General features: G+C 46.2%; 1 protein-coding gene across 1 annotated transcript; it reads left to right on the top strand.

Moving 5' to 3' along the window:
* The first annotated feature begins 1,956 nt into the window (after positions 1–1,956).
* Positions 1,957–26,590, top strand: MCM5 (minichromosome maintenance complex component 5). The gene is made up of 17 exons (XM_033162140.1): positions 1,957–2,022; positions 2,415–2,590; positions 3,046–3,172; positions 3,800–3,928; positions 4,573–4,745; positions 6,027–6,182; positions 7,539–7,705; positions 8,627–8,798; positions 9,535–9,646; positions 10,389–10,532; positions 11,200–11,265; positions 11,607–11,783; positions 12,399–12,511; positions 13,231–13,359; positions 22,862–23,004; positions 23,395–23,522; positions 26,184–26,590. Exons 2-17 carry the CDS (start codon positions 2,424–2,426, stop codon positions 26,283–26,285), a joined length of 2,205 nt encoding a protein of 734 aa, XP_033018031.1. The 5' UTR covers positions 1,957–2,022; positions 2,415–2,423; the 3' UTR covers positions 26,286–26,590.

A 26,590-nucleotide genomic window follows, 5' to 3' on the forward strand; every position in this document is an offset into this window, starting at 1 on the left:
TGACCGCACCACAGTTAACATGCTGGAGAAGAGGAGAATAGCATTTCGCCAGTGGCATGGCATCTTGAATGCTGGGAAAAAGCAATTTCACATTTTCACTGCAAAAAGGAGAATAGGCCATCTGGAAGCCCTGTAACTTCAGCAGTCATTGTAAATTCACCATGCACAGATAATTTCTTTACAAATGTTTTTGCACCTCCTTATTCCTTAAAGCACAATGTTTCCAAGAGAACTAATATTTGTAAGCACACTTTTTAAAAGCTAGCTCCACCTACAGATGAGGCCTGAGCATTACATGTGCAGAAGAACGAGAACTGTACAGTTTCAAACACCATTTGCACAGTAGCATTTGGATGTTAAAAACACATCACATATTTTGTTGCAGTTTTGACACAGTCCTGCGTGGTACACCAATATTATTTACTAGGTAGACTTTTATTAGGCATTGTTATTTATTAAGCAGGATCCGGTATGGTTTCAAATTGGATGGGGGTGGTGGTGGAGGGCCGTGTGTTGAGTTTCCTGCATTGCAGGGGGTTGGACTTCCAACTGTGATTCCATGAGTTCCATGGCTGAATGGGAGTTTGAACACTCTTGACCTCTCTCACAAAGCTTCATGGGCACAGGGGCAGTAGCCTCCCCCCCCCCACTCACTCAGCTTTGGTGGACTGCAAGGGGGCAGGCAGCTCAAAGTATGGGGCACATGAGGAAGGTGGCAGATTCAACAGGTGCATCAATGGAATTTCCTCTATGGAGGGGTTAAACGATCTTCTATGTATATGAAGGGGTCATGGTGTTGGTGATGGGGACCAGGGCTGGATTTAGGTTAAGCTACTGAAGGTAATGGGACCCTTTATATGTCCAGCTGTCCTTTGTCAACAACAAATTGTTGCTGTTTTTTGTGTTGAATATATGCTATATGGTAATTTATGGACCTAAAAGGTATCTAAAGCCATTTGCACATGTTGCCATGCAACCAGTCCATGCAGAATCTAGGCACCCTATATATAGGTAAATGTAAAGGTACCAATGACCGTTAGGTCCAGTCGCAGACGACTCTGGAGTTGCGGTGCTCATCTTGCTCTATAGGCCAAGGGAGCCAGTGTTTGTCCGCAGACAGCTTCCGGGTCATGTGGCCAGCATGACTAAGCCGCTTCTGGCAAACCAGAGCAGCGCACGTAAACGTAGAAATATATAGAAACGAGCAAACCAGTTATATTTTAGGGAGCAGGCTGGCAGGTGGGGCGTATTACTTACATCATAGGAGCCTACACTACACCAAACACTGTTGCTGTATGTAGGGTTTTTAAAAAAATATTATATTTTGGAAATGTACATCCAGGTTTTTTTTCCTTTAATTTTTTTGGGGGCTATCGCTTGTTTAGCTTATACGTAAGTCCGGCACAGGGTGCATCTCCGCACAATGCAATTTCCTCTATGCAGAGGAAAGCGCCGCCTATTTAGACTTCTGATTTCCCACACAGTTTTTTACAATCAAAAGAAGCCGCTGTGCCAATGTTGTGGGTGAGCGTGGGGTGCCTGGGGACCTTCTATGCATACGAAGGGGACGTGGTGCTGGTGGGGACAACTACAGGACAGCAGCCCACCCACACCTCTCCACGCCGCCGTCCTGGCAGCCGCCATCTTAAGCCTTTCCGCCTTCTGCATCTTTTCCGCTCCGTTCAAGGCTTTTGGCGCCAAAACCTTCTCCAACAGCAGCTTAGTCATTTCATTAAAGAAAAAAGCAGGCGAAGAGGCGTGGTCTCATTTCTCCTTCATCCAATCGGCTTCGGCGCCTACCGACGTCGCTTCCTCCCGATCGGAGAAGGCGGGGTTAAGCTGCTTGCGCCTGAAACCAATCACGAAGCTCTTAGGCCCTTTGGCCCAATGGGAGCGAGCGGTGCGTGACAATAGGCGGGTTACTTTTTTTTTTTTTGCCGCGAAAACGTCTGGCGTTCTTTTCGCGCCGAGGGGGCGGAAGTTTGTTTTTCCCGGGAATCGAGTTTGTGGCTGGAGAAGCAGGTGGGTCAGGCCGGGAGGGCGGGGAGGGGGAAGCGGCTGTCGATTGTTTTTTTTTAGTGGGGGGAAAGTAAGTAGGTTTTACCTCTGGGATGTCGGATGCAAGGCCGGGGAAGTGGCCCCTTGCTCCCTAACTGTATTGTCTTCATATTCGGAACTTCTTGTCCTATTGATGGCCTGGCAATGTCAGAATCTGACTTTTTGAAAGAACACGCAAAAAAGTAAAAGTGCAACTGACTGTTGCACCTTGGCTTTGTACATGCTCAGATGCACTTTTTATCTTTCTGGGCATTCTACTGTGGTTTGGTTTAGGTCTTAGATGCCAACCCGTGCCCTGGTCTCTTTCCCCCCCTTTTTTTCTTGCTTCTTTACAGCTCCTTCCTTTTTCTGTACAGGGAATCGCCATGTCTGGTTTTGATGACCCTGGCATCTTCTACAGTGACAGCTTCGGTGGGGACCCAGTAGCTGATGAGGGGCAAGTCCGAAAGTCCCAGCTGCAGAAACGTTTCAAAGAGTTTTTAAGACAGTATCGGGTTGGAACAGACCGGACTGGCTTCACCTTCAAATACAGGTGCCTTCTTCCCCTTTTTTGTACCCATTTAACTTGAAGGCTGTAATGCAATAACTACTTATCTAGGAGTAGGCCCCTCTTTGAACTTAGTAGGACTTAACTCCTGAGTAGATAAGTGTAGAATTGTGCTTTTAATGTATTGTGCTTTGAATATATTACTGGCTGGGATTAACATGGCTCTGTTTACAGTATTTATAGGTTGTCCTGTGGCAAAGTTCTCAGGGTCTTATGGCACCTTAGGGTGGCATGAGCCATCCGACAAACTGTCACAAGACTCTTGGATTGTTTTCACTGCAAGAGGCTAACATGGCTACTACCCCTTTGCAAAGTTCTCAAGGTCAAATAACAAAAAGAAAGGAACATGAACACAGTAGAATGTTAGTGTGTATTAGGGTGTGAGCTTGTCACTTTGAGGTCCTGCCAAACTAAACTTGCCCCCCCCTCCCCATATTAAGAGATGAGCTTAAGCGGCATTACAACCTGGGGGAGTACTGGATTGAGGTGGAGATGGAGGACTTGGCAAGCTTTGATGAGGACCTGGCAGACTACCTGTTCAAGCAGCCTGCTGAGCACCTGCAGCTGGTATGTATGGGGCAAGGGTGAGAAGGGCCGGGAGACAGAAATAGTGGGTTGCAGTCAGATGAACATGGGCAGCATTGATTTATTATTTTTGTTATTACATATTATATCCCACGTTTCCTCCAAGGAGATCAAGGTGGCATGCTTTATTCTCCACTGCCCTTCTCCATATTATCCTCACAACAACTCTGTGAGGTTGGCTAGGCTGAGAGTTGGTTACTGGCCTGAGGTCACCCAATGAGTCTCATGGCCAAGTAGAGATTTGAACCCTGGTCTCACAGGTCCGAGTATAACCACTCCACCATTCTGGCTCTCCCCAAGGGGGACCTGAAACAAAACATTGCTGGTCAGTTATGCCCTCCTCTGTTCCATTGCCGCCCCCCCCATTCTTTTTCTTTTTTGTCATTCAGCCATCACTTAGCATGCTCAATTCTCCTTTGGTAGTCTTGGGCTTTTTGCCCCTGCCCAATGTACTTCTGCTTACCTTGGGGTTCACCCAAGCGTGCTGATACCTCCCTCATATTTCTTACTGGCTTCATTTCTGTTGACACTTACCACCTGAGCTTGCTAACAAAGGGAGTGATAGCCATTGGCTTCTGATGTTCTGAGCAGCACCATTCTTTTTCTCAGCTAGAGGAAGCGGCAAAGGAGGTGGCTGATGAAATAACACGCCCTCGTCCAACGGGAGAGGAGACTCTTCAAGACATTCAAGTCATGCTGAGGTCGGATGCCAATCCAGCCAATATCCGCAGTCTCAAGGTGAGCTGGATGGATTCACTATGATAGGCTGAAGAGGAGAAGCTGCAGTAGAGCATTTAAATTTGAAGAAGCCCTTTGAAAAAAACAACACATGGTCTTGCTAGCGAGTTAGTAAAAGTGGGTGACAAGCAATAGTTTCGCAAAGCCAAAAGCAATGTGGGTCCCCTCTGCATCCATAAGCCTTGTAAACAAGAAAAAGGTGGTAGCCACCTCTCATTTGCTTGACCCAGGAAGTTTGATGGTTCCCTCTCTCTGTGTTGGCAGGGAGAAAGCAATCCTTAAGTTCACATAGGAAGCTGCCCCTGGAAATTTTCATGCCTATGTCCAAATCTTCCACAATTCTCAGCTTCGAAAATAAAATCATATAAAAACCATATTCTGTAGTCGGAGTACGTTAGGCACATTGTGTACATTCATTAAATGTTTTGATTTGCATTCTTGGCTTTATTTCCCCGTTTACCTACCTGCATTTAGAAACGGGAACACTTCCGAGTTTTTAAAAACTGATTTTGTTAGGTACAGGGGGAGAGAAATTGGGATTTGTGGATTTACTGCATTTGGCTCTGAACACTTTGGAGTGCAGTTTGCAGCTGTTTCCTTTGGAGCTTGTTCACAGCTGTGTTTCCCTCCTGCTTGCTTTGCAGTCGGAGCAGATGTCTCATCTGGTGAAGATCCCAGGAATCATCATTGCTGCAACTGCTGTGAGAGCTAAAGCCACCAGGATCACCATCCAGTGTCGCACGTGCCGAAACATCATCCCCAACATTGCCTTGCGCCCTGGCCTGGAAGGATATGCTCTTCCTCGGAAATGCAGCACGTAAGGCTGAAAGTCCCTTTCCCAGCGCATCTCTTCCCTTGTTTGTCTGCCCCATCTCACGTGCAAAATCCTTCTGCAGTGCAACCCTGCAGATGCCCAGCCACATGTATACAAGTATACATTATTTGGAGCTTGCTCTCAGGACACTGGGATTTAGTGGAGCTTACTGCCATGAAACCAAGTATGAGTTTCTGCAGTCTTACAGAGCAATCTAAACTTTGCACTACCAAGGCTCTGCAGAGGCACAATCAGGCCACCCACAGCAGATGAAAGGTGGGGGGGGGGGACCAGGCAGATCAGCTGTGAGAGCAGCTCAGGATCTAGTGGCTCTCAGTCTGGCCCAGCCCCAGAGTGCCCCACTTTGGGGGTTTGCTGGTCGGGATACTTTTAGTCATCGGGCTGAGCCAGGAGCATAGCTGTCCACTTTCCCCCTTTTTTAAAGGGAAATTCCCTTATTCCGAATAGGATTCCTCGCAAGAAAAGGGAAAAGTTGACAGCTATGGCCAGGAGATGCAAGCGAAGGGATGCCTTCACTCAGTACATGCATGCCCCAGGGGAAGGTTGGATTGCAGCCCCTGTCATTTGTTTTATGGCAGACGTTAATCACACTTGAGTTAAATGGATCTTGTTCTCAAGTAGGCAGCCGTAAGACTGCAACCTTAGTTTTGCTTAAGGTTTCCTGCCCTCTTCCTAAGATTTTTGATACCTCCTTCATGGGAAATACAATTGTCCCGTGTTCTCAGAAAGGACCTACGTAACATGGGCATGCTTAACACGAACGCCCCTCAAAAACCCGGAAGTTTGCGCGTTTTTGCGCATCCGTGAGTCACATGCGCTCCGGGGAGGACTTCCGGGTCGCGGAGGTCCGTAAGTCGAACGTACGCAACATGGAGCGTACGCAACTCGAGGTATGACTGTATGCAGAAATAGCAAAACTCACTGGAAGAATAAGAAATCAAGATAATTATTGAATATTTACAGATCAATTGCGAACAGATGAAAACATTGGCAGGATTATTGTAATAACCTGCAGTTTATATTTAAAGTAGATCATCAAATGAGCAAATCAAATGAATTTGGATATGCAGAAGATATTAAAAAAATCAATTTAAGGAACTGCAGAAAGGGGGCGAAGGAAGTCAAACTTTGAAACGTTAAAATGATTGTAGAATTAATAAAATGTATAAATTTGAAAAGTATAAATAAAAACTCTAATGTACAATCTGCTCCCATCTTCCTTGCACCCATTTTCTTCTCTCTCCCCCCCCCTCCCCTTTTCAGGGAACAGGCAGGCCTAACAAAGTGCCCTTTGGACCCATACTTCATTGTTCCAGACAAGTGCAAATGTGTGGATTTCCAGACCCTGAAGCTCCAGGAGTCGCCAGATGCTGTCCCCCATGGGGAGATGCCCAGGCACATGCAGCTTTACTGCGACAGGTGACGACTTCCATCAGCTGATTTAGACAGGGAACTTTGTTGTTAGGAAGAGGGGTTTATTTCTCAGTGGTAGAACAAACACTCTGCAATCAAAAGCTCGTAGGTTCAACCCCCTAGGCACCTCCAGGAAAAAAGTTCAGATAGCAGGTGATGGGGAAAGTGCCCTATCTGAAAGCCTGGACAGCTGATGGCAATCAGTGTAGACCAGGGATGGCTAAGCTCTGGCCATCCAGATGACGTACTATAACTCCCATCAACCCCGACTGGTTCCCATGCTGGCTGGGACTGATGAGAGTTTGTATCGAAAGCTGAACCAGTCATTTTTATGATAATTCTGCATTGTTTTATGGTATATGATGCTTTTGGGGTTTTTTGTGAATTTTGCTGTGTATTACCCTGGTATTTATATGAGGGCTGGTCTATAAATACTCCTAGAAATATTAAATAAACAGTATCTAGTGGGGTCGCAGGTTCCTAATCCTTGGTGTAGGCAGTAATCTAGGTGGATCAAATGATCTGATGCTGATGTAAGACAGCTGCCTATGCTGAACCTGTCATAAGAATGGCTACATCGAACATTTGAGTCGGTTGCAGTGTCCTCTGGCTCTACAAAATTGGGTAAAAGAAGGTGCCAGTTCTTTAACACCTTCTGTGTACTTTTGGGGTATGGGTTGTTAGTTAATGGTGGTTCCTGAAGACATGAGAACGTAGGTGGGCCACAGGAATGGCCCTGTTCATATTTATTTAAAACTGCAATCCTACGCACACTTATCTGGGAGTAAGTTCCAGTGAACTGGCTGGGTCTTACTTGTGAGTAGGCATAAATAGGACTGCACTGTAAAGCTATTTAACAAATTTGGAAGGAACCCAAAGACTTATTTTTCTAGTCCAGTTCCCAGCTGGTACACTGGGTGAACCACCCACCAGCTGAATGATGCAGGAACACAGCGATTGCCATCTTGCTTATGTGCATGTGTTGAAAACAAAATAGGAAAGTGTGCATGCACACGAAAGCTCATACCAAGAACAAACTCAGTTGGTCTCTAAGGTGCTACTGGAAAGAATTTCCTATTTTGTTTCGACTATGGCAGACCAACACGGCTACCCACCTGTGTTGAAAACAGTTAGAGCATTCTTGGCTGCTTGTTAACCACTGTGAGCATTCTAAAGATAAAGATGTACAATGGAAAAGCAACATAAAAATGACAAAATTTTGCCTCCTGGGCCAACTCTGCAATATTTGAGGCATGCGTACTTGGTAAGCTTTTTGTCATTCAAGAGGAAACAAAAGGCAATCTTATAGTTCCACTTTTCTTTCCCTCCTTGCTTATGCTAATAATTTGGGTTTTTTTCCAGGTATTTATGTGACAAGGTTGTCCCTGGGAACAGAGTGACCATCATGGGCATCTACTCAATCAAGAAATCTGGCCTCATGAAGAACAAGGGCCGGGACAATGTTGGCGTGGGCATACGGAGCTCTTACATCCGTGTGGTGGGAATCCAAGTGGACACGGAAGGCTCAGGTAACGCTGCTTTTTGGAAAACCCTGCTCCTTTGTTTCTGATTCTTAGTATTGTCCTGCCCAGTTTGCGTTCTTGTGAACTTGAACCACCTGCTCAGGAATGCTTTGATTTGAAGAGCAGTCCTTTGGTGTTGTGGCTGAGAGGCAACCTAACCTCACGTTAACCCAGGAAATTCCTGTCTCACTACTCAAACTCTGTCCCGCTGTGCTAATTTGTTAATGTGGCACATAGAAGTGCTATCAGTTTGATTTGTAAATTCAAGATCTGTGGGTATTGAATGCAAATAACTTGGTAGAATAAACAGGAGCAGACATGTATATGTCTAATCGAACACATCCATCTGTGGAAGTGGCACTTTTAAAAGTGCCACATCATGTTCATTCTGCACTTGTAAGGAATCTGCCTTTTAGTGTGGCAACTCCTGCTCTTCTGTTCTCTTTCTGGGTCTTGCTAAATTTTATTTAATTTTTTTTACTAGGCAGGCCTAATCAAACGTGAAGTTAACATGCACCATAATCTACTTTTTGCTTGCAATGTATATAGTATTTAACTGTGGATTTTATTTATATTTTGATTTTATTTATTTTTTTTAAAAAAACCAACAACTTCATTCTAGTCTTTGACTTCCATTGACATTTTTAATGTGTATATTAGATACTTTGTAAACCACTTAGAGGTTTTATTTACAACTAAGCCGTATAGAATGTTATTAAATAAATAAAACTTCTCCACCCCTATTCTTCTGGGGATGTGTCCTCTGCTTTGTGAAAGAGGGATGGAGTTCTTCTAAGTGTACAGAAAGAAATGGTAATGTTTGGGATGGGGGAAATGTAAAAAATGGGGACTACTGTGACATTGCAGTGAATGCTTAAAATAATTTAAAATCGAGTGTCCTGAGTGTTTATGTATTCTCTCCTCTAGGACGTAGTGTCAGTAGTTCTGTGACTCCTCAGGAAGAAGAGGACTTTCGACGACTCACTTCCATGCCCAATATTTACGAAACGGTTGCCAAGAGTATTGCTCCCTCCATCTATGGAAGCAGTGATATCAAGAAGGCTCTTGCCTGCATGCTCTTTGGAGGCTCTCGGAAGAGGTATTGGCAATTGGCATGAAGGGAGAACAGAACGGGAGTTAGAAGAAAGTGTCCTTCCATGTCTCCCTCCTTCCATGTTGAAGGAGAGCAGCCCATTTAACAGTTGCATTTGTGTCCAATGTGTGTCATGACTATTCCTGTCGAGTAGGGGCGAGGCATACCAGAAGTATATTAAAATGAAATAAAGGCCATGTTGGCCACATGCCTTCTTCACTGAGGATGTCTCTAGTTGACCTGGGCAGTTCCTGGCTTAGTACTCAAAACTTCCACTCAGTAACTTGGGACATAATGCATTAACAAGCCAATCAAATGATAGCACAAGCATCTGTGGCTAATTTAATGCCAATAACTTGGTAAGGTGGAATGGAAGAAGGTGCCACTCCTTCCCAATGGCCTTGAAGCTCTTGGCAGCTGCTTTTCAAAATACATCAACTCTTTTCCTAATAGCAAACTCGGGTGGTGAGTGCTGACAGGTGGAGCCAAAATGTGGCTACTGCAGTTTTAATTGAATTTTTAAATTTGTATTTTAATCTGTTATTTTAAATTGATCGTTTTTATGTTTCTTGCTGTGATTTTAATTGATGTTAGCCGCCCTGAGCCCGGTTTTCTGGCTGGGAAGGGCGGGGTATAAATAAAATTATTATTATTATTATTATTATTATTATTATTATTATTATTATTGTTACTAAGAAATGAGCTCACCACCTCTCCTTCTCTCTCTGGCTTCACTCTACAGGCTTCCAGATGGGTTGACCCGCAGAGGGGATATTAATATGCTCATGTTGGGAGACCCAGGTACAGCCAAGTCCCAGCTGCTGAAGTTTGTAGAAAGATGTTCACCCATTGGGGTAAGTGTCCTGCATATTGCCATTTTGGGATTAAAAATAGAAAAATCTGTACTGCTTTATTGCAGCAAAAAGAAATAGCCACACAATGCATCAGAACTACCCAACTGTATTCACAAGAATATAACCTATGTATATATAAAAAATGCATTCAAATTGATCTTTCATGGGCGTGGGTTACTGCTGTCAGTAATCTCTGCTCTAGGGACCTCGTTTGGATTGTTGCAATATACTCTATGCACGCTGCCATTGAAAACAGAAGCTATAGCAAGTGCAGAATATGGCTGCCAGGTTTATTAACTGGGGAAATTATATGGGATCATGGACCACCTATCTTAATAGTTCTCCACCAGCTGCCTGTATGCTACTGGGCTTGATTATAAAGCCTTGTACGGCCCAGACCCCAAATATCTACAGGAGAACCTTCCTGACCCCATAATAGACAATTCAGAAATTTCATTGGGGGTGGGGGCTTTCCTTGCAGTTCCTGCCAGGATTCAGAGTGGGGTGTACATAGAAGGCCCATCTCCATGGTAGGGCCTTGACTCAGGATGATCTCCCCCTTTGAGATTTATCTGTTTCCCACATTATTGGGTTACACCAGTTTTTCCATAAACTGGGCTGCAGAGTGTATGCATCTGACATGACATGCATCTCTCTCTCTCTCTCTCTCTCTCTCTCTCTCTCTCTCTCTCTCTCTCTCTCTCTCTTTCTCTTTCTCTTTTTCTCTTTCTTTCTCCTTCAGGTGTACACCTCTGGGAAAGGCAGCAGTGCAGCTGGCCTGACAGCTTCTGTGATCAGAGACCCATCTTCACGGAGTTTCTTCATGGAAGGAGGAGCCATGGTGCTGGCTGATGGGGGAGTGGTTTGCATTGATGAGTTTGACAAGGTACGAATGGGGTGTGCCAGCAAAATTCCACATTACCATATGTTCAGTGGTTGAAGCAGGTCTCCTAGTACACCAACTTTCTCCAATGTAGAGCCCTCCAGATGCTGCGGATCACATCTCCCATCAACTCTGGCCATTGAACGTGTTGGCTGGGGCTGATGGGAATTTTAGTCCAAAGCAACCGGGAACCGGTTAGCTTTGGGGATGCCACAAAAAGATGAGAGCAGGACAGTGTATTAATATATATTAAGTAATGCATACTATAAGCAGATACTAAGCGGTCATCTGCCCCCCCCCCCCCAATAAAACCATTAGGATTGTGGGCAAATGGTTACAATCCTGAGGTAAAAGTTTTTCAAAATGTTGATCATATGCCGTCTAGATTCTTTTGTTACATGAAAGGTTTGCATTCTGAAGTTTAAAAGTTGGTAGTTTGCCTCCAGCACTGGTTAATGGATAAATAAAAATATTGTAGTGCGGCCCTCAAGGAGGGGGAGACAGGGTAGCAATTTGCATCAGTTGCCCATGCCTGAAAGAGCAGGAAATAGTGTAGGCTGCTTGATGCTCTCTTCCATTCTTACGAGAAACATGACTCCATAATTTTTCTGGATTCTGTTTCTCCTCTCTCCTCCCACCCCCTAACCCCCCCTTTTTTTTGTTTCTATAGATGCGTGAGGATGACAGAGTGGCTATCCATGAAGCGATGGAGCAGCAAACCATCTCCATCGCCAAGGTGAGCTCTGTTGCCAACCTTTTAGGCATGGTGTCCCACCTGCTTCCTTTAAGTATCTTCAGCCTGTGAGTCTTACGCTTAAACTCGGATGTCTGATTTGGCTTTTAAATGGCAAGGGCCCATAGAAGCGGGGTTAATTTCTTCTCACTGGCATGCAAAAGAAAAAGAGCTGATGAGTTTCAAAAGTGGCTTCAAGGATGAACCTTCACCCTATGGGCCTGGTCTGCATTCAGTACTGGCACGTGGGTTTACGTACCCATTGATTTTGCATTATTTACTGTCATGCTTTGGATTCCTGCTGACGTGCCTTTTCCCCTCTTCGCCTCGGTGCGCTCACACAGGCCGGTATCACGACCACCCTAAACTCGCGCTGCTCCGTGTTGGCAGCTGCCAACTCTGTCTTCGGTCGCTGGGATGAAACTAAAGGCGAGGAGAACATAGACTTCATGCCCACCATCCTTTCCCGATTTGACATGATCTTCATTGTCAAGGACGAGCACAATGAGGAAAGAGATATGGTAGGTGGGCTGGGTAGCTCTGTGTACAGGGAAGGCACTGTAGGGCTGCCTGCCCGGGAAACCAACTACCTCATAATAGCAGAAGAGGGACTGTATCTCCAGGCATGGCCCTGCTTTTCATGCGTTTGCCATGGCAGAGCACTTCCGGAGGATGGAGTAGGCCCTTGACCCCAACAGTGTATGTTTTCTGATCGGCTTGCCCTCCTAGGTAGCATAACGTCCTTGATAGGATTTAGCATTTCCACAGGCTGGGAAGCTGAAATCCAAACACCAATCTGAACAAATCTTGTGCTTCAAGTCCCATAACTGCCCCAGAATGGTTTGCTGCTCGATGAGGCCACACAACCTCTCAGCCTCTGGCATGGGAATATTGTGCAGTCTGCCTGCACAAGATGATTTTATTTGCAAGGCTGCAGAGCAAGCTGTAAACTCAGACTGCTTCCTAAAGGATAGATAATAACTGAGGACTAAGGCAGGGCAGAGCCATTGTTAGAGGCTAGCCTGCATTTGTTTAAATGAATTCTTTGCTGGCCATATGTTTCCTGCACGTTTAAAAGACTCCTGTTTGGTGTGCTTCGTGCTTCCAACCCCTCCTGCTCTGTGCTGTATCCACAGATACTGGCCAAGCACGTGATGTCTCTGCATGTGAGTGCTCTGACCCAGACCCAAGCTGTGGAGGGGGAGATTGAGCTGAACAAGCTGAAGAAGCTGATTGCCTACTGCCGAGCGTGAGTCAATTGAGAAATTGTAACACCGTCACCTGGGAAGGATGGCAAGCGCTTCTAAACAAGCTGTGTGGTGGGCTGAGACCTAGCTAGTTGTAATGTGCCCCTTTCTTGCTCTCCATGCCCTCTTTAACTAAAAGCAGCCTGAATAGTTGTGAATGTCACAATGCTAAAAAGCCTTGTCCACCTTAGCTTTTAAAAGCTCAGAGTTTTGTTGCTCTAAAGCAAACGGAGGGTGTGCCATTGAACAGATATTGATACCACCACTGTCCCCCATTCCTAACCCTCCCAACATTTCCACTGTCATTCCTCATCACTTTGCATTCTGCTGTCAAGGGCCGTATCCCACAAACCACAAGGCCAAGTCTTCCAGAACTATGTGAAGGCATATTGCTCCAGCATAACCTTTATAACTTGCAGTTCAAACTTCGGTTTCTGGAATTTGGGCTTCCGCTTAGCTGTTTTGGGTAGTGCTTCTGAGTTTAATGACAGTGCTGAGTCATTGGGGATGCTGTGGGGAAAGCTGGATTAGATCTCCAAAAATCTGCTCTCAAAAATGTAAAGCTGTTTCTAGCTCGGGGTTTGAATGGGATGGAGACTCTTCCAGATGGGTGAGACTGGGGGAGATCTGTGGCGGAGCCAGTTGGTAGGGGAGCCTCTAGTAGAATTGTGCGAGTTCGGTGCTCCTTCTGATTTATTAAGCCCTGCAATGTCCTCTGCAGGAAGTGCGGCCCTCGTCTTTCTGCCGAGGCTGCAGAGAAGCTGAAGAACCGCTACATCCTCATGCGCAGCGGAGCCCGCCAGCACGAGAGGGAAAGCGACCGTCGATCCAGCATCCCCATTACGGTCAGGTGAGGTGGCAGCAGGTGTCTGTGAGGAATGGGAAGGAATGAAAGGATGGCTGCCTAGGAGGCCTCTTGTTCTTTGCAGGCTCCCTAGCGTGAAGCCAGGACAGATGTACTGTTTTTTTTTTTTTTTTATTAAAGATTTTCAAAGGTGGTACAATGTCTCTCTCAAGTTTTTTCATATAACATTTTTATAAGTCAGTGTTGGTGAGACATTAGAAAAGAAAGGGGGGAAGGGGTGGGTGGGACGGGGAGGTAGGTAGGATGGGGTGACTGTGTTTCTTTTTTTTACTTGATATGAGTAGGGTTTGGTGTCAGCATTGTTTATGTAGGTTCTCTGTTGTTTGCTTGTGCTCGTTTGGTGGTGAGAGAGGTCGGAGTTGGCTTGGGATGTGGTTGTTCGTTTGTGGTTGGCTGTGGTGATCTTTGGTTTCCTGTGTGAGTGGGGTTGGTGGGTATTTTGGGTCAGGTTAGCCATATTGATTTGTATGCTGTCGGTAGATTTTTGTCATTGTCTTGTTGGGCTGTGTATGTGATGAAGGGGAACCATACCGGGGTGAAGGTGTCTTCTTCAGTTTGTCCCCGTGTCAGTTTCAGTTTACTGGTTAGTTTTTCTAGTAGGGCTGTTTCCCATACTGCTTGGTACCATTGGTCCATGTTCACTCCTGACAGGTCTTTCCAGTGTCTGGTTATGATGTTTCTGGATGCTGAGAGTAGATGGGTTATGAGTTCTTTGTGTTGTAAGTGGACATTATTGTCTTGGAAGATGTTTAGTAAGATCAATTCTGGGGTGATTTCTAACACTTGCTTGGTTATTTTACATATTTCTCGTGTGGTTGTTATCCAGAATGTTTGGATTTTGGGGCACTCCCACCACATGTGGAAGTATGTGCCTGTGGAGGTGCACCCTCTCCAGCATTTCGGTGAGGTTCCTGGGCGTATTAGCGCTAATTTTCTAGGCGTTAGATACCATCTGTAGGTTAGTTTTAGGGTGAGTTCTCTTCTTTTTGTTGATATGGATTTAAAGGGGGGTTTAGACCACATTCTGGTCCATTGGGTGGGGTTGATTTCGTATCCTATGTCATCCTCCCATTGTTTTTTGATTGTGTCTAGGGTGTTCGTGGAGTTTTTGAGTAGTATTTTATAAATTGCGGATACAAGCCCTCTATCACTTCCCTTTGTCATTAAGATGAGGTTTTCAAAGGTTGTCAGGGGTCTGGTTGCTGCTGATTTTACTGTTGGATTGTTTAATATGGCATGTAATTGGTGTTGTGTTAACCAGGGCATTTGGATGTCTTCTAGTTTGTCCTGTATTTCTTGTGTTGACAGAGGTTTGTTATTTTTGTAAAAGTCTAGTAGGCGATATAGTCCTTTGGATTGCCAGGTTTTGGTTTGGAGGTTTTGTGCTGCTTTGTGGAATAGTGGGTGGTAGGTCAGGGGAATTAGTGGGGATGGGGTTGGGGATAGTTTGCCTGTTTCTGCTTTCCATGCTTTGAACATGGTTTGTGTGTATCTATTAAGTGTTGTGGGGATTTTCCTTAGTTTGTTTGGGAGGAATGGGTATGCTGTGGTGCAGATATTCTCAATTGTGTCCCTTTCTAGGTGTATCCATTGTTTTGTCTCATCTTCTAATATGTATGGGATTATATGGCGTATTTGGTTGGCTCTGTAGTATGCTTCTATATTGGGGATTCCCCATCCTCCTTCTGCGGTGGGGAGGTGTAGGTATTTGGTGTATATTCTTGGTTTTTTGTGTGAGAAGATGAAGGATTGTAGTTTTCTTTGCCATTTGCGGAGTTGGGTTGGGGGTATCCAGATTGGGAGGGTTTGGAATAGATAGGTTAGTTTTGGAAGGATGATCATTTTGATCATGGCTATTTTGTCTGAGAGAGTGAACTTCATGTTGTTCCATCTCTTTAAGTCTTTGTTTATCTGTTGCCATTGGGGTTTGTAGTTGTGGAGGTATAATTTGTTAAGGTTTTTGGTTATTTGTACTCCTAGGTATCTGAACTTGGTGTGGCAGAGTTTTATCTTGGTGGTGTTAGTGAGTTCTCTTTGGATGTAGGGTGGGGTGTTAAAGCACATGGCTTCCGATTTTTCAAAGTTTACTTGTAGGCCTGAAACCGTTGCAAATGTGTTGAGTTCTCTGATCAGGGAGGGTGCTGTGTTCGAGGGATCTGGTGTTGTGACCATTAGGTCATCTGCAAAGAGTCCTAGTTTATAGGTTCTGCCTTTTATTTCTACCCCTTTGATGTCTGCGGCTGCTCGGATTCGGATTGCTAGGGGTTCCAGCGCCAGGATAAATAGGAAGGGAGATAGTGGGCACCCTTGTTTTGTGCCTCTTTGGATTGTTATGGTATTTGAGTCCATATTATTAATTCTGCATTTTGCTGAGGCTTGGGAGTATATTTGGTTGATGGTTTGTAGGAAGTAGGGGCCAAATTTCATGCTAGTTAGTACTGCTGATAGGTATTTCCATTCTAGGCAATCAAAAGCTTTGAGGATGTCTAGGGACATAATTGTTAATGGGAGTTTAGTTGCCTTGCTGTGTTCCATTAGGTTCAGTAGTTTCCTGATGGGGTCTGTAATATTGCGACCAGGGACGAAGCCAGTTTGGTCTGGAGCTATTAGCTTGGATAAGAATTTTTTCAGGCGGTTGGCCAAGATTGATGTGAATATTTTGTAGTCTTGGTTTATTAATGAAATTGGGCGGTATGATTCTACCTTGAGGCTGTCCTTCATTGGTTTTGGGATGGAGACTATTTTGGAGAGGGTCCAGGTTTTGGGGATGGGCCCTCCTTTCATGATGTCATTAAAGAGGCGTGTCATGTAGGGCATCAGGGGTTCTTTGAATTTCTTATAGAATTCTGCTGTGAAGCCATCTGGGCCTGGAGCTTTGTGTGGTTTTAAGTTTTTGAGGATTGTGTCTATTTCCTCTGGGGTGATGGGACTGTCCATATATTCTTGTTCCTCATTAGTTAGAGTAGGTATGTTCGTCTCTGTTAGGAATTTTTTGATTTCGTTCTCAGGTGGGTTACGGGAGGTGTATAGATCAGAGTAGAATTTTGCAAATTCTGCAATTATTTCTTTGGGGGAAAATGTCGTGTTGCCACCTTTTTTGGTGATGCAGTGTATTCTTGTTTTAAGTGTTTTTTTCCTACATCTATTTGCTAATAGTCTGGAGTTTTTCCCTCCGTATTCATAGAAGCGCTGTTTTGAGTATAGAATGTTGATCATTGTTTTGTTGATTTCTAGGGAGTCTATTTCTCTTCTTTTTTGTTCTATGAGTTGAAGGAGTTTTTTAGATCCTGTTTGTTTGTATCGTGATGAAAGATTATTGATGTCTTGTTCTAAGTTGTTAATTTTAGAGGTGGTTTGTTTTTTAAGGAGTGCTTTCTCTTTTATGCAAGCTCCTCTGGTGACTGCTTTCATTGCGTCCCACAGGAGGGGTGTTTTTATGTTATCTACATCGTTTTCCTTGAAGTAGTTTTGGAGGGTTTTTGTGAGACTCTCTCTAATTTGTTTGTTTGTAGTTAGGGTGGGACTGAAGGACCATGATGGGGTGGTTTGTGTTTCTTCTCCTATTTTAATGGTGACTTCTACTGGGGCATGGTCAGTGATTTTGATGCTGCCTATTTTCGTTGATTCCACTAGAGGGATCAGACCCTGTGTGAGCAGGATGCTGTCCAATCTGGACATTGTGCCATGGCGTCCAGATTGGAATGTATGGCTATTATCTCTTGGATTTTGCTCACTCCAGATGTCGTATAGACCCCTGCTTTTTAACATTTTCAGTAATTTGTAAGAGTCCCTAATTGTTGGGGGGGGTTTTTTGAGGAAGGCTGTCCATGAGGTTGTGGGGTGGGTGTTTTTTAGGGATATGCCCTTCAAATTTAGGTTGAGGTCGCCTCCTAGGATTGCTTCCCCTTCAGAGAAGGAGAGAAACCTGTTTAGCGTTTTTTGGAGGAATTCTAATTGTTTTGAGTTTGGGGCATATATGGAGCCAATTGTCAATTTAGTTTTGCCATCCAATGTTCCTTTGATGAAGACGAATCTGCCTTTTTTGTCTTTTAGGACTGTTGTGGCATTGAAGTTCAGGTCTCTGCTGAGTATTATTGCTACGCCACGGGCTTTTCCTGAACCATTTGCCACCCACTGTTGATTAAAGCGGGGGTCGCTCAGGAGTTTGCTCCCTTTGGGTGGGTTGTGTATTTCTTGTAGGAAGGTGATGTGTGGTCTCATGGTATTTATGTATGAGGTGATGCGTTTTCTTTTGATGGGGTTTCCCAACCCCCTCACATTTAATGTGATTGCTTTTAAGTTAGCCATCTTGCTTCTCTGTTGTGTATAGATTCCTTGCCAACCCGTCTGGGTTGTCCTCTGTCTCTCACTTTGTGTTGTTTAGTGAACCTGTGGGGTTGCGCTGACTTAGGGTGTGGTGGGGGGAGGGCTAGTGGGCTTAGAAGTAGGTTTGGGTTAGAGAGTGGGGGATAGGTTGAAGAGGGATTCCTATATGTAGTCATATAGGTGTTTGTTTGGGGTATTTTGGACTCTTTGGCGTTTAGCCGGTTGGTCCTGGGTCTCAGCTGGTGTGGAGGGCCATGTTCAGGGACAGGCCGTCCCCCTTGTCGTTTGCGATAAGGGGTGTCCAGTGAGACGGTGTGGAGCGTCTTTGTGACGCCAATGATGTGTATAAGGTTCAGAAGCAGTGCTACCAGTGTTGGTAGCAACATTATTGGTGTGTTAGGGTGGGTGGGTGTGTATTGGTACGCTCTGGTGCCACCATTGTGCTGATTAGGTATCAGATTTTAGTCTGGATTTGGGTTGTGTTATGGGGGTTGGAGTTGTTGTTGTTGTTCCCCCCCTATTGTAGGGTGGGGGGTTGATGGAGGTGTGGGTTGTAAGTTGTTGGGTGATGGGGTGTGTGGTTGGGGTTGTCTGGACTGGTGTTGGGGTGGGGATTTCTGTGGGGTATGGTTTTGGGGGGTGTTGATGGTGTTAGCAGCATTTATGGCTTGGGAGGGAGGGGGGAGAGGGGGGGAATCACCAGTCCTGCAGTTTGGGTTGTCTTCCGGTTACCTCATTCAGTCGTTGCTGCTGGTTGTAGGGTCGTTCCGCTGTGAAGTGTTGGCTTGGTTGGTCTTGGTCCGGGTTCTTGTGCTGAGTCTTCGGTGGGATGAGTCTGTGTATGTCTGCAGTTGTTTGTATCGATACTTATTGTTGTTCCGCTTCTCTTGCTTCTTTTTCTTCTTAACTGTTGTCCATTCGTTTTCTGTTGTTTCATCATCGTGATTGTGGCTGTTGCTTGACGGGTCTTCCTGTTGCCATTCCGGTGGAAGATCGAGTCCGAGGTTTTCCATTAGTTGCTGAGCTTCATTCTTGTTGGTAGCCATGTATTGTGCTGTGTTGGTTGTTACAATGAGGCGGAAGGGGAAGCCCCATCGGTACTTGATCCCTTCTTGTTGGAGACGTTGGGTGCATGGGCGTAGGTTTTTTCTCCGGTTTAGGGTATCCTGGGATAGGTCCTGAAAGACAAATATGCGGTTGTCTTTGTATCGGAGGTTGGTTGATTTTCTGAGGTTGTTCCATATCTCTTCTTTCTTTTTGTAGCGTGCAAAGCACACGATGATGTCCCTTGGGGGGGCGTTGGGTTTCGGCCTAGCTCTTAGGGCTCTGTGTGCCCTCTCCAGATCGTCTGTCTCAAGCTTCAGGCCTGGGATTGTATTTTTCAACCAGTTTATAATTAGTTCTGCTGGACTTTTCTCATCTGTATTCTCAGGGAAATTGCGGAATCTGATGTTGCAGCGTCTGTTTCGGTCTTCGAGGTCTGCTTGCTTGATTCTCATTTCTGTGTTTTCTCTTTCCAGTTCGTTTATTCTCTTTTCCATTTGTGCGTACTTCTCCTGGTATTGTGTTATTGTTCTTTCTTGCATTTGGTTCTTGTTTTCTAGGGCTTTCACTTTAGAGGTTAGATCATTGATTAGTCCCTTTAGGGGAGCCATTGCGGCCTCCATTTTTTCTGCTAATTTTTCTGTTAGTTTTTCTGCTAGTCTCGCTTCCATTTCCCTTAGGTCTTGTTTCGTTATTAGGTTGTTGTCATCTCGGGGGGGTGTTGTTGTGGTCACAGCATTGTTTGCTGTCTCTCTGGTTGGTGCCATTTTAGTCTCCCTGGTGGTTTTGCCTTGAGGTCTGCTTCGTGTCCTCTTGGAGTATGGCGTGTTGCGGTTAGGAGTTGTGGTGTTGGTGGTTCCTGGGTATTGCTGGGTTGTTGAGCTGATCGGGCGTTGTTGATTGGTGGCTTTGGCAGAGCGTTCAGGTTAGGCGGCCATTTGTGTTGCTTCTTAGCTGTGTCTTAAGAAATTCTCTGGGGTTTCTGTAGTCACCTCAGTGGTGGCGTCTTTTCGGGGAGCAGGTAAATAGACAAATGGGTAGGCCGGCAGATGAGGGGTTCGCAGGAGGGTGGGAGAGTTCAGTGGTTAGGGTTTTTTTGGGGGGGGGGTTGTGATTACTATAGAGTAAGGGTTTTATCTTAGGGGGGATTGGGGGGGACGAGACTCCCCTCTTAAAGACAGGCTGAAATGCAGTCTAGAGAGGGGGGTTGATTTAAGGAGAGTGGAGAAGAAAAGGGGAGAGGGAAAGAAAAGGAGGCTGGAGCACCAGGGTTGGGTTGGGAAGTAGAGGGTGGGATGGGAGGTATGGGTAAGGAGGGGGTGAAGTAGGATTGTTTTGGTTTTGATTGAAGAAAGAGGGGGGAAGGGGGGTTAGAGGTATAGGGAGGTGGGGGTGGCTTTTTATTTATTTATTTTATTTAATTTAATTTGCCCCTCCCTTTACTTAAAGAGGGGAGGGGAATGAGGGGAGGGAAAGGAGAAGGAGTAGGGGTCGAGTAAGTAAGCAAACAAATAGACAGACAGTAAGAACGAAAATGGATTTAGGGAGGGGGAGGGGAAAGAGAGAAAAAATTGAAAAAATTGAAAGAGGGGGGGAAGATGGGTGTGTGTGTGTGTGTGTATGGGTTTAAAAAGAAAGGACAAAAAAGGGGGGCAAAAAAGGACAAAGAAGAATTTAAAAAAACAAAAAACAAAAGGGGGGGAGCTTAATAAAAATATATATATGTATAAAAAATGAAGTTAAAAAAATTTATATATATATATATATTAGAGGGGAAGGGTTTTTTTTATTTTCCTTTCCCCCCCTTTCTTCTTCCCTATAGAAGCTAAAGAAGAATGGGGGGGTTCTGTTTATTTATCCACCCCTTCTTTCTCAACCCCCCCCCGTGATAGCGAGAGAGGGGGGAAAAGGGGGGGGGGAAGAAGGGGGAAAAGAAAGAAACAATAAAAAAGATCAAGGGGGGGGATTTTCCCTCTTTTCTTCCTTTCTTTAATAAGAAAAAACAGCAAAAGGTAAAAAGTAAAGGGTAAAAAGTAAAAAAAAATATAAAAAAAAATAAAAAAAATTTTTAAAAACCCCTCCAAGACGTGGTGTCCTTCCAGAAGGCCTCCCTCTGGGCTCAGGCCTTCTTTTTTTTTTTTTTCCTTTCTTCCCCTTCCCTTCTTTTATTGCAACGGTCGTTGGGGAGGTAGGCTCCGGCCGGGCCTGTTTTCCTCCGTGCCCTTCTTCTGCCTACCTCTCCCTTCCCTCGGCGGCGGCTGTGGTGTTGGGCCGCAGAGTTAGGGCTTTTTCTTCTCTGGGTTGCGGGAGCCCGGCGACGTGGCGGCGGCGGCGGCAGCGGTAGGGAGTCGGGGCTCCCCCCCCGGTTTTTCCCCCCTTCCCTTGGGTTCGGGGTGGTGGGGGTGGGAAAGGGCCCTCTCCCACCTTTCTTTTCCTGGGGGGGGAGTGGCTGTGGCGGCGGCAGCAGTTGCGGGGATGCGGCTTCCTTTTTCAGCCCTCTTCGGCCTTTCCTCAGCCCCCGGTGCGCTGGCGCTTCGCGGGGCTGGTTGTGCTAGGGCGCTCCCAGGCCGCTAGGTCGCTCCCAGGCCGCTAGGCCTCGGAGCCCTGTCCTGCCGGTGGTCGGGTGTTCCCGCTCTCGCGGGCCCGTCGGGGGGGCTCCGGTGGTCTCCCCCGGCAGCTCCCGGTAATTGCGTGGCGGCGTGGCGGCGGCGGCGGTCCTGGCGGCACGGAAACCGGTCGGGAGGCTCTGCTGGCGCTGACCGCCTTCAAGAGCTCCTCGGATCCGTGCCGATCGCCATTTTGCCTCGCCGGAAGTCGACAGATGTACTGTTGAGACAAGATGGTCAGATCTTTCTCAGGGAAGTTGCGTTGGATGACAGATGTGTATCCTTGCCGGCTGCTTGGATCGAGTGGGGGCACAGAGGCTCTATGAAGGTCCTCTTCAGGAAGCTTGCCTGATCGGTTGGGCTTGGCCTGGGCCATGAAATGGGACCATGTGCTGATGAGAAGGGAGAGTTGGTTATGTGAGGCTTTGTTCTCTGCCTGGCCTAGTTTTTGTTGAGATGGTAATGTTGCACCTCTCCAGACCTCAAGTGTGTAGAAAGTGTTTCATGACTGAATGTTCTTGGCACAGGAATGGGAAACCTGTAGCCTTCCCATACATTGCTGGGTTAACTGCTCCCGTAATCTCTTGACCAGTTGCAATGCAGATCCTCTACAATTAAAAAAAATAAAAACAAATCCCTGCACATAGAAATCTCAATGGAAAGCATAGGATTGGGTCCCTTCTTTCTTGTCATATAGCTGCTTTATTTTCCTACTTTGTATAGATGTGCATTTGAAGGGCAACATGTCTAGGCTTAAGGGCAATTTCTACCCTCCTGTTAACAATTGCAATTTCTAGCAAGTGTTTCTTCTACTTATTCCCAGCATTTGATTGAGGCTTTGCCTCCATAAATGGGTACCAGGTGGCGCTGTGGGTTAAACCACAGAGTCTAGGGCTTGCTGATCAGAAGGTCGGTGGTTCGAATCCCTGCCATGGGGTGAGCTCCCGTTGCTTGGTCCCAGCTCCTGCCCACCTAGCAGTTCGAAAGCACATCAAAGTGCAAGTAGATAAATAGGGACCGCTCCAGCGGGAAGGTAAACGGCGTTCCCGTGCGCTGCTCTGGTTCACCAGAAGCGGCTTTGTCATGCTGGCCACATGACCCGGAAGCTGTCTGCGGACAAACACTGGCTCCCTCGGCCTATAGAGCGAGATGAGCGCCGCAACCCCAGAGTCGGACACAACTGGACCTGATGGTCAGGGGTCCCTTTACCTTTACCTTTGCCTCCGTAAGTTTCCATTTCCCTTGCTGTGATAACTTTCATTTCTTTCCTCTTCGAGATATATAAAGTGATATCTCGGAAGTCGAATGGAAACCATTCCGGAAGTCTGTTTGACTTCAAAAACGTTTGGAAGCTGCAGAAGTCGTGTTGGACGTTCAGGTTCCAAAGAACGTTCACAAACCGGAACCATTCACTTCTGGGTTTGCGGCATCCGGGACCCAAAACATACAACTCGCAAGGTGTTCGGGATCCAAGGTACGACGGTGTATGATGTTTCATTTCTGCCATGCAGGCAGCTGGAGGCCATTGTGCGGATTGCAGAGTCCCTCAGCAAGATGAAGCTCCAGCCTTTTGCCACGGAAGCAGATGTCGATGAAGCCCTGCGGCTCTTCCAGGTGTCTACGCTCGATGCTGCCATGTCGGGCAGCCTCTCAGGTGAGACAACAAAACGGCAGCACACTTGCACAACACCCGTGTCCTCTGGAAGTGTTTGGGTATACATCGTCTTGTTGGAAAGATACAAAATGTGCTCTTTCCAGTGGAAAAGGCAGTCAGTAGCCTGTGCCATTGATTTATAAGGTGGGTTTAGGCCAGGCCACTTTCCCTTCTGGACGACGTTCCAGAGGCCACAGGCCAGCAGGGTTTCAGGCAGGGAACATTCCCAGCCCCTATTTGGAGATGCTGAGGATTGAACCTGGTACGTTTTGCATGTAGATGCACTATACCCCTACAATGTACAGTGTTAACTAGGGGGGTGCAGTGGTGCCCACAGATTTTTGCATTTAAGCTTCTGTAAAGAGAACTGCATTTAAATCTCTTCTCTAGGCGTGGAGGGTTTTACTACCCAGGAGGACCAGGAGATGCTGTCGCGCATTGAAAAGCAGCTCAAGCGTCGCTTTGCCATTGGCTCCCAAGTATCCGAACACAGCATCATCCAGGATTTCGTGAAGCAAGTGAGTTCAGTGGGTCAGGCAATTCATGGCAAACCTGGGAGAGGCTGGCAGAATTTGCAACCTACCAAGCCACACGCGACCTGTTTGCGTTCCTTCAAAGGCAGTAAAAATTGTTTTAAGCCAAGGGTTGCAGTATCATGAGATGCTATCCAGCCCTGGTGTGCACTTCAGAAATTTGGCTTTGTTGAGGTTACAAGTTGCGCAGGCCTGAGCTAGAGCCCTTGTGGACTACTACTTCCATTGAAGAGAAACTTTTGTACTGCTCTTAATGGTTTTACATTGCTGTACAACTGCCCTGGTATTTTATGAAAGGATATTTATATTCTATAAATAGAGATAAGTACACACATCTTATCTCCTTATCCACCTTCGTTGAAGAGCAACAGACTGGGGGATATTTATTTAAAAAACAAACACTTCCTAGCTGTTTTCACGGTTTCTTCATGGTGCTGAAAGATCTGAAGTATGTGTTTTCTGAAACAATAACACTTTACACTCAAGGATTTTCTACCTGACCTACCCACCTGCTTGAGGTTTACTATAACCAAGCCTAGAATTGACTCCCTTCTTTTCTTGTTAACACCAGACACTTAACACACCTAACGCAGTTGAGGGCTCTTCACTCACACCTGTTACCCTTGTGCCCTGCTTATGAGATTCCCAGAGGAATCTGATTGGCCGCTAAGAGAACAGGACTGATCCAAAAGCTTTTCTTTAAGTTCTCACCTTGCTTCCGACGCTGCAAGTCATCTCTGAAGCAGGTTAAGAGGGGTCTGTTCACTTCATCTCCATGGGGACAAGCCAACATTTCTGCTTTTGGAAAGCCAAAGCTCCCGCACCCCCTAAACAGATTGCATGACGTCTACTTGCAGGCTGAGGCCACAATGCCATGTATCATTGCCCAGTAAGGAAAGGTTCTGGAAAAGCTGCTATGGCACCCATGGGGACTGTAGGGCAGCTTTCTCATGAGCTGTTCACCCACAGCAAGCCCTGGGGTGAGGTTGAACAGCTGACCACACTCGCCATTTTGATTTGCCTCTGAGCGTGCCATCTTTGGCAAGCTGTTGGGGATAATGCTCTGAAGGGCACATGAGGGATGCAATTCTGCTGCTGAAGTGAAGCAGGGGCAGCCCTGTAAGCTGCCTGCATAGGAGACCAACTAGGAAGCGCATGAAGGGGCTCTGCGCTCTTTTGAAGGAAGGAGGAGGGGAATAAGGCGTGACTGTCCCCACACGAGGATGTGGCTTCTATGTGCAAGAGGGCTGTAGAGCTATCGCTGGAGCCTTGCTTCTCGCCATTGAGGATGCAGCCATGCACACTACCACTGCCACATCCAGCTCTGACCCTTCTCTGCTCTCTCAAGTTACTTGAGCTGGATTGACCACACTGGGAATGACCATAGACCCACAATACATAAATAGCACAGAGTGGGAATGAAAAGAAGAAGCAGCTTTTGACCTTCTCTGCCTCACCCACTCCACTTTTCCATTCAAACCCAGCACTGTGTTCTTGTTGCATCTCAGAAGCAAAGCTTCTCTGCTAGAGCAGACACTAATTTGGACATCCTGCATGATAACTTTACCCAGGAGCTGGCCTCTTAATTCATCCAACATCCCCACCCCCACCCCAGTTCAGCGATTGTTTTTCAGCTTGGGTCCAGTCTACCTGCGAGATCTCCTCATTCCATATATGTCCACCTGACTACTTTGACCTGTGGAACTGGTGCTGTCACAGGTTCCACTCTCCCCATATTTGAAAGTACAGTGGTACCTTGGTTCTCGAACTTAATCCGTTCCAGGAATCTGTTCGACTCCCAGAACAGTTCGAAAACCAAGGCTCGGCTTCCGATTGGCTATAGGAGCTTCCTGCACTCAAGCAAAAGCCGCATTGGATGTTCGGCTTCCGAAAAACGTTCACAAACTGGAACACTTACTTTTGGGTTTGCAGCATTCAGGAGCCGATTTGTTTGGGAGCCAAGCAATTCGAGTACCAAGGTACCACTGTAACTGATATCTTAGTGTGGCAGCACTTACACTTTGGAACTCCCTGCCTGTTGATATCAGACAGGTGCCTTCATTGTGTGCTTTTTGGCGTAGGGGTGCTTTTTGGCGTAGGGTTACCAGACGTTCCCGGAGACAGTCTTCGGATTCACCAATTGTCCCCAGACAAAATCTGTCCCCAGATTGTCCCCGGATTTTAATTAATGTCCTCGGATTTATGCCTGGGGACTTCCGGTAAGGCAACATGGTGGGCGCCATGGCAGCAAGCAGCACCGGAGGTCCTGGCCATGTCAAAGTTCCAGCCAGCCAATCCACTGGCTGGGGGGGAGGCTATTTAAACAGAGGTGCGAGTGTCCCCAGATTCCTGGGGGGGGGGGGAAATCTGGTAACCATATTTTGACTCCCACTACAGGCAAGCCTATGCAGACATGTAGAATATTGACAAGTGTTTTGTTTTTGTTTTTTAATCCTACCATTGATTTTAAATAGTTCTTTAAAAAAATTATAATTTCATTGTTTTATCCTTTTCGTAAACCACTTTGAAGGTTGTGAGTTGTTTTCTTTAAAAAAAACAACCGACCGAGCGGCATATGCATTTTGTGAAATAAAACAAACAGTGGGCCTCACAGACTCTCTTCCTGCTCTCTCGCCTGCTTCCCAGAAATACCCTGAGCATGCCATCTACAAAGTGCTGCAACTCATGATGCGCCGTGGCGAGATCCAGCATCGCATGCAGCGCAAGGTCCTCTACCGCATCAAGTAGAACGCCACTTCCTTCCGTGAGCTTCAGAAGCGGATTGGCTCTCCCCACAAATTGGCACAAAAGTTCTGTGAGTCCCCCTCAGGCTGTTTGCTTCCTGTCCCGACCACAAAGGTCCTTCAGAGACTGGCCCATCTATGTCTTGCGGATGGAAACTCTCCATGGCACAGAGGCTGATAGGAGGAGCTGCTGCTGCTGCTGTTATTATTTTCTTTCAGCTTTCCCATTAAAGTGTCGCCTTGATGTTTTGCTAGAATATCGAAAGCTTTTTAGCTGCATTAAAACTTAATAAATAAAATATAGTCGTG

This window comes from Lacerta agilis, chromosome 10 (assembly GCF_009819535.1).
Source record: "Lacerta agilis isolate rLacAgi1 chromosome 10, rLacAgi1.pri, whole genome shotgun sequence".
Classification (NCBI taxonomy): Eukaryota; Metazoa; Chordata; class Lepidosauria; order Squamata; family Lacertidae; genus Lacerta; species Lacerta agilis.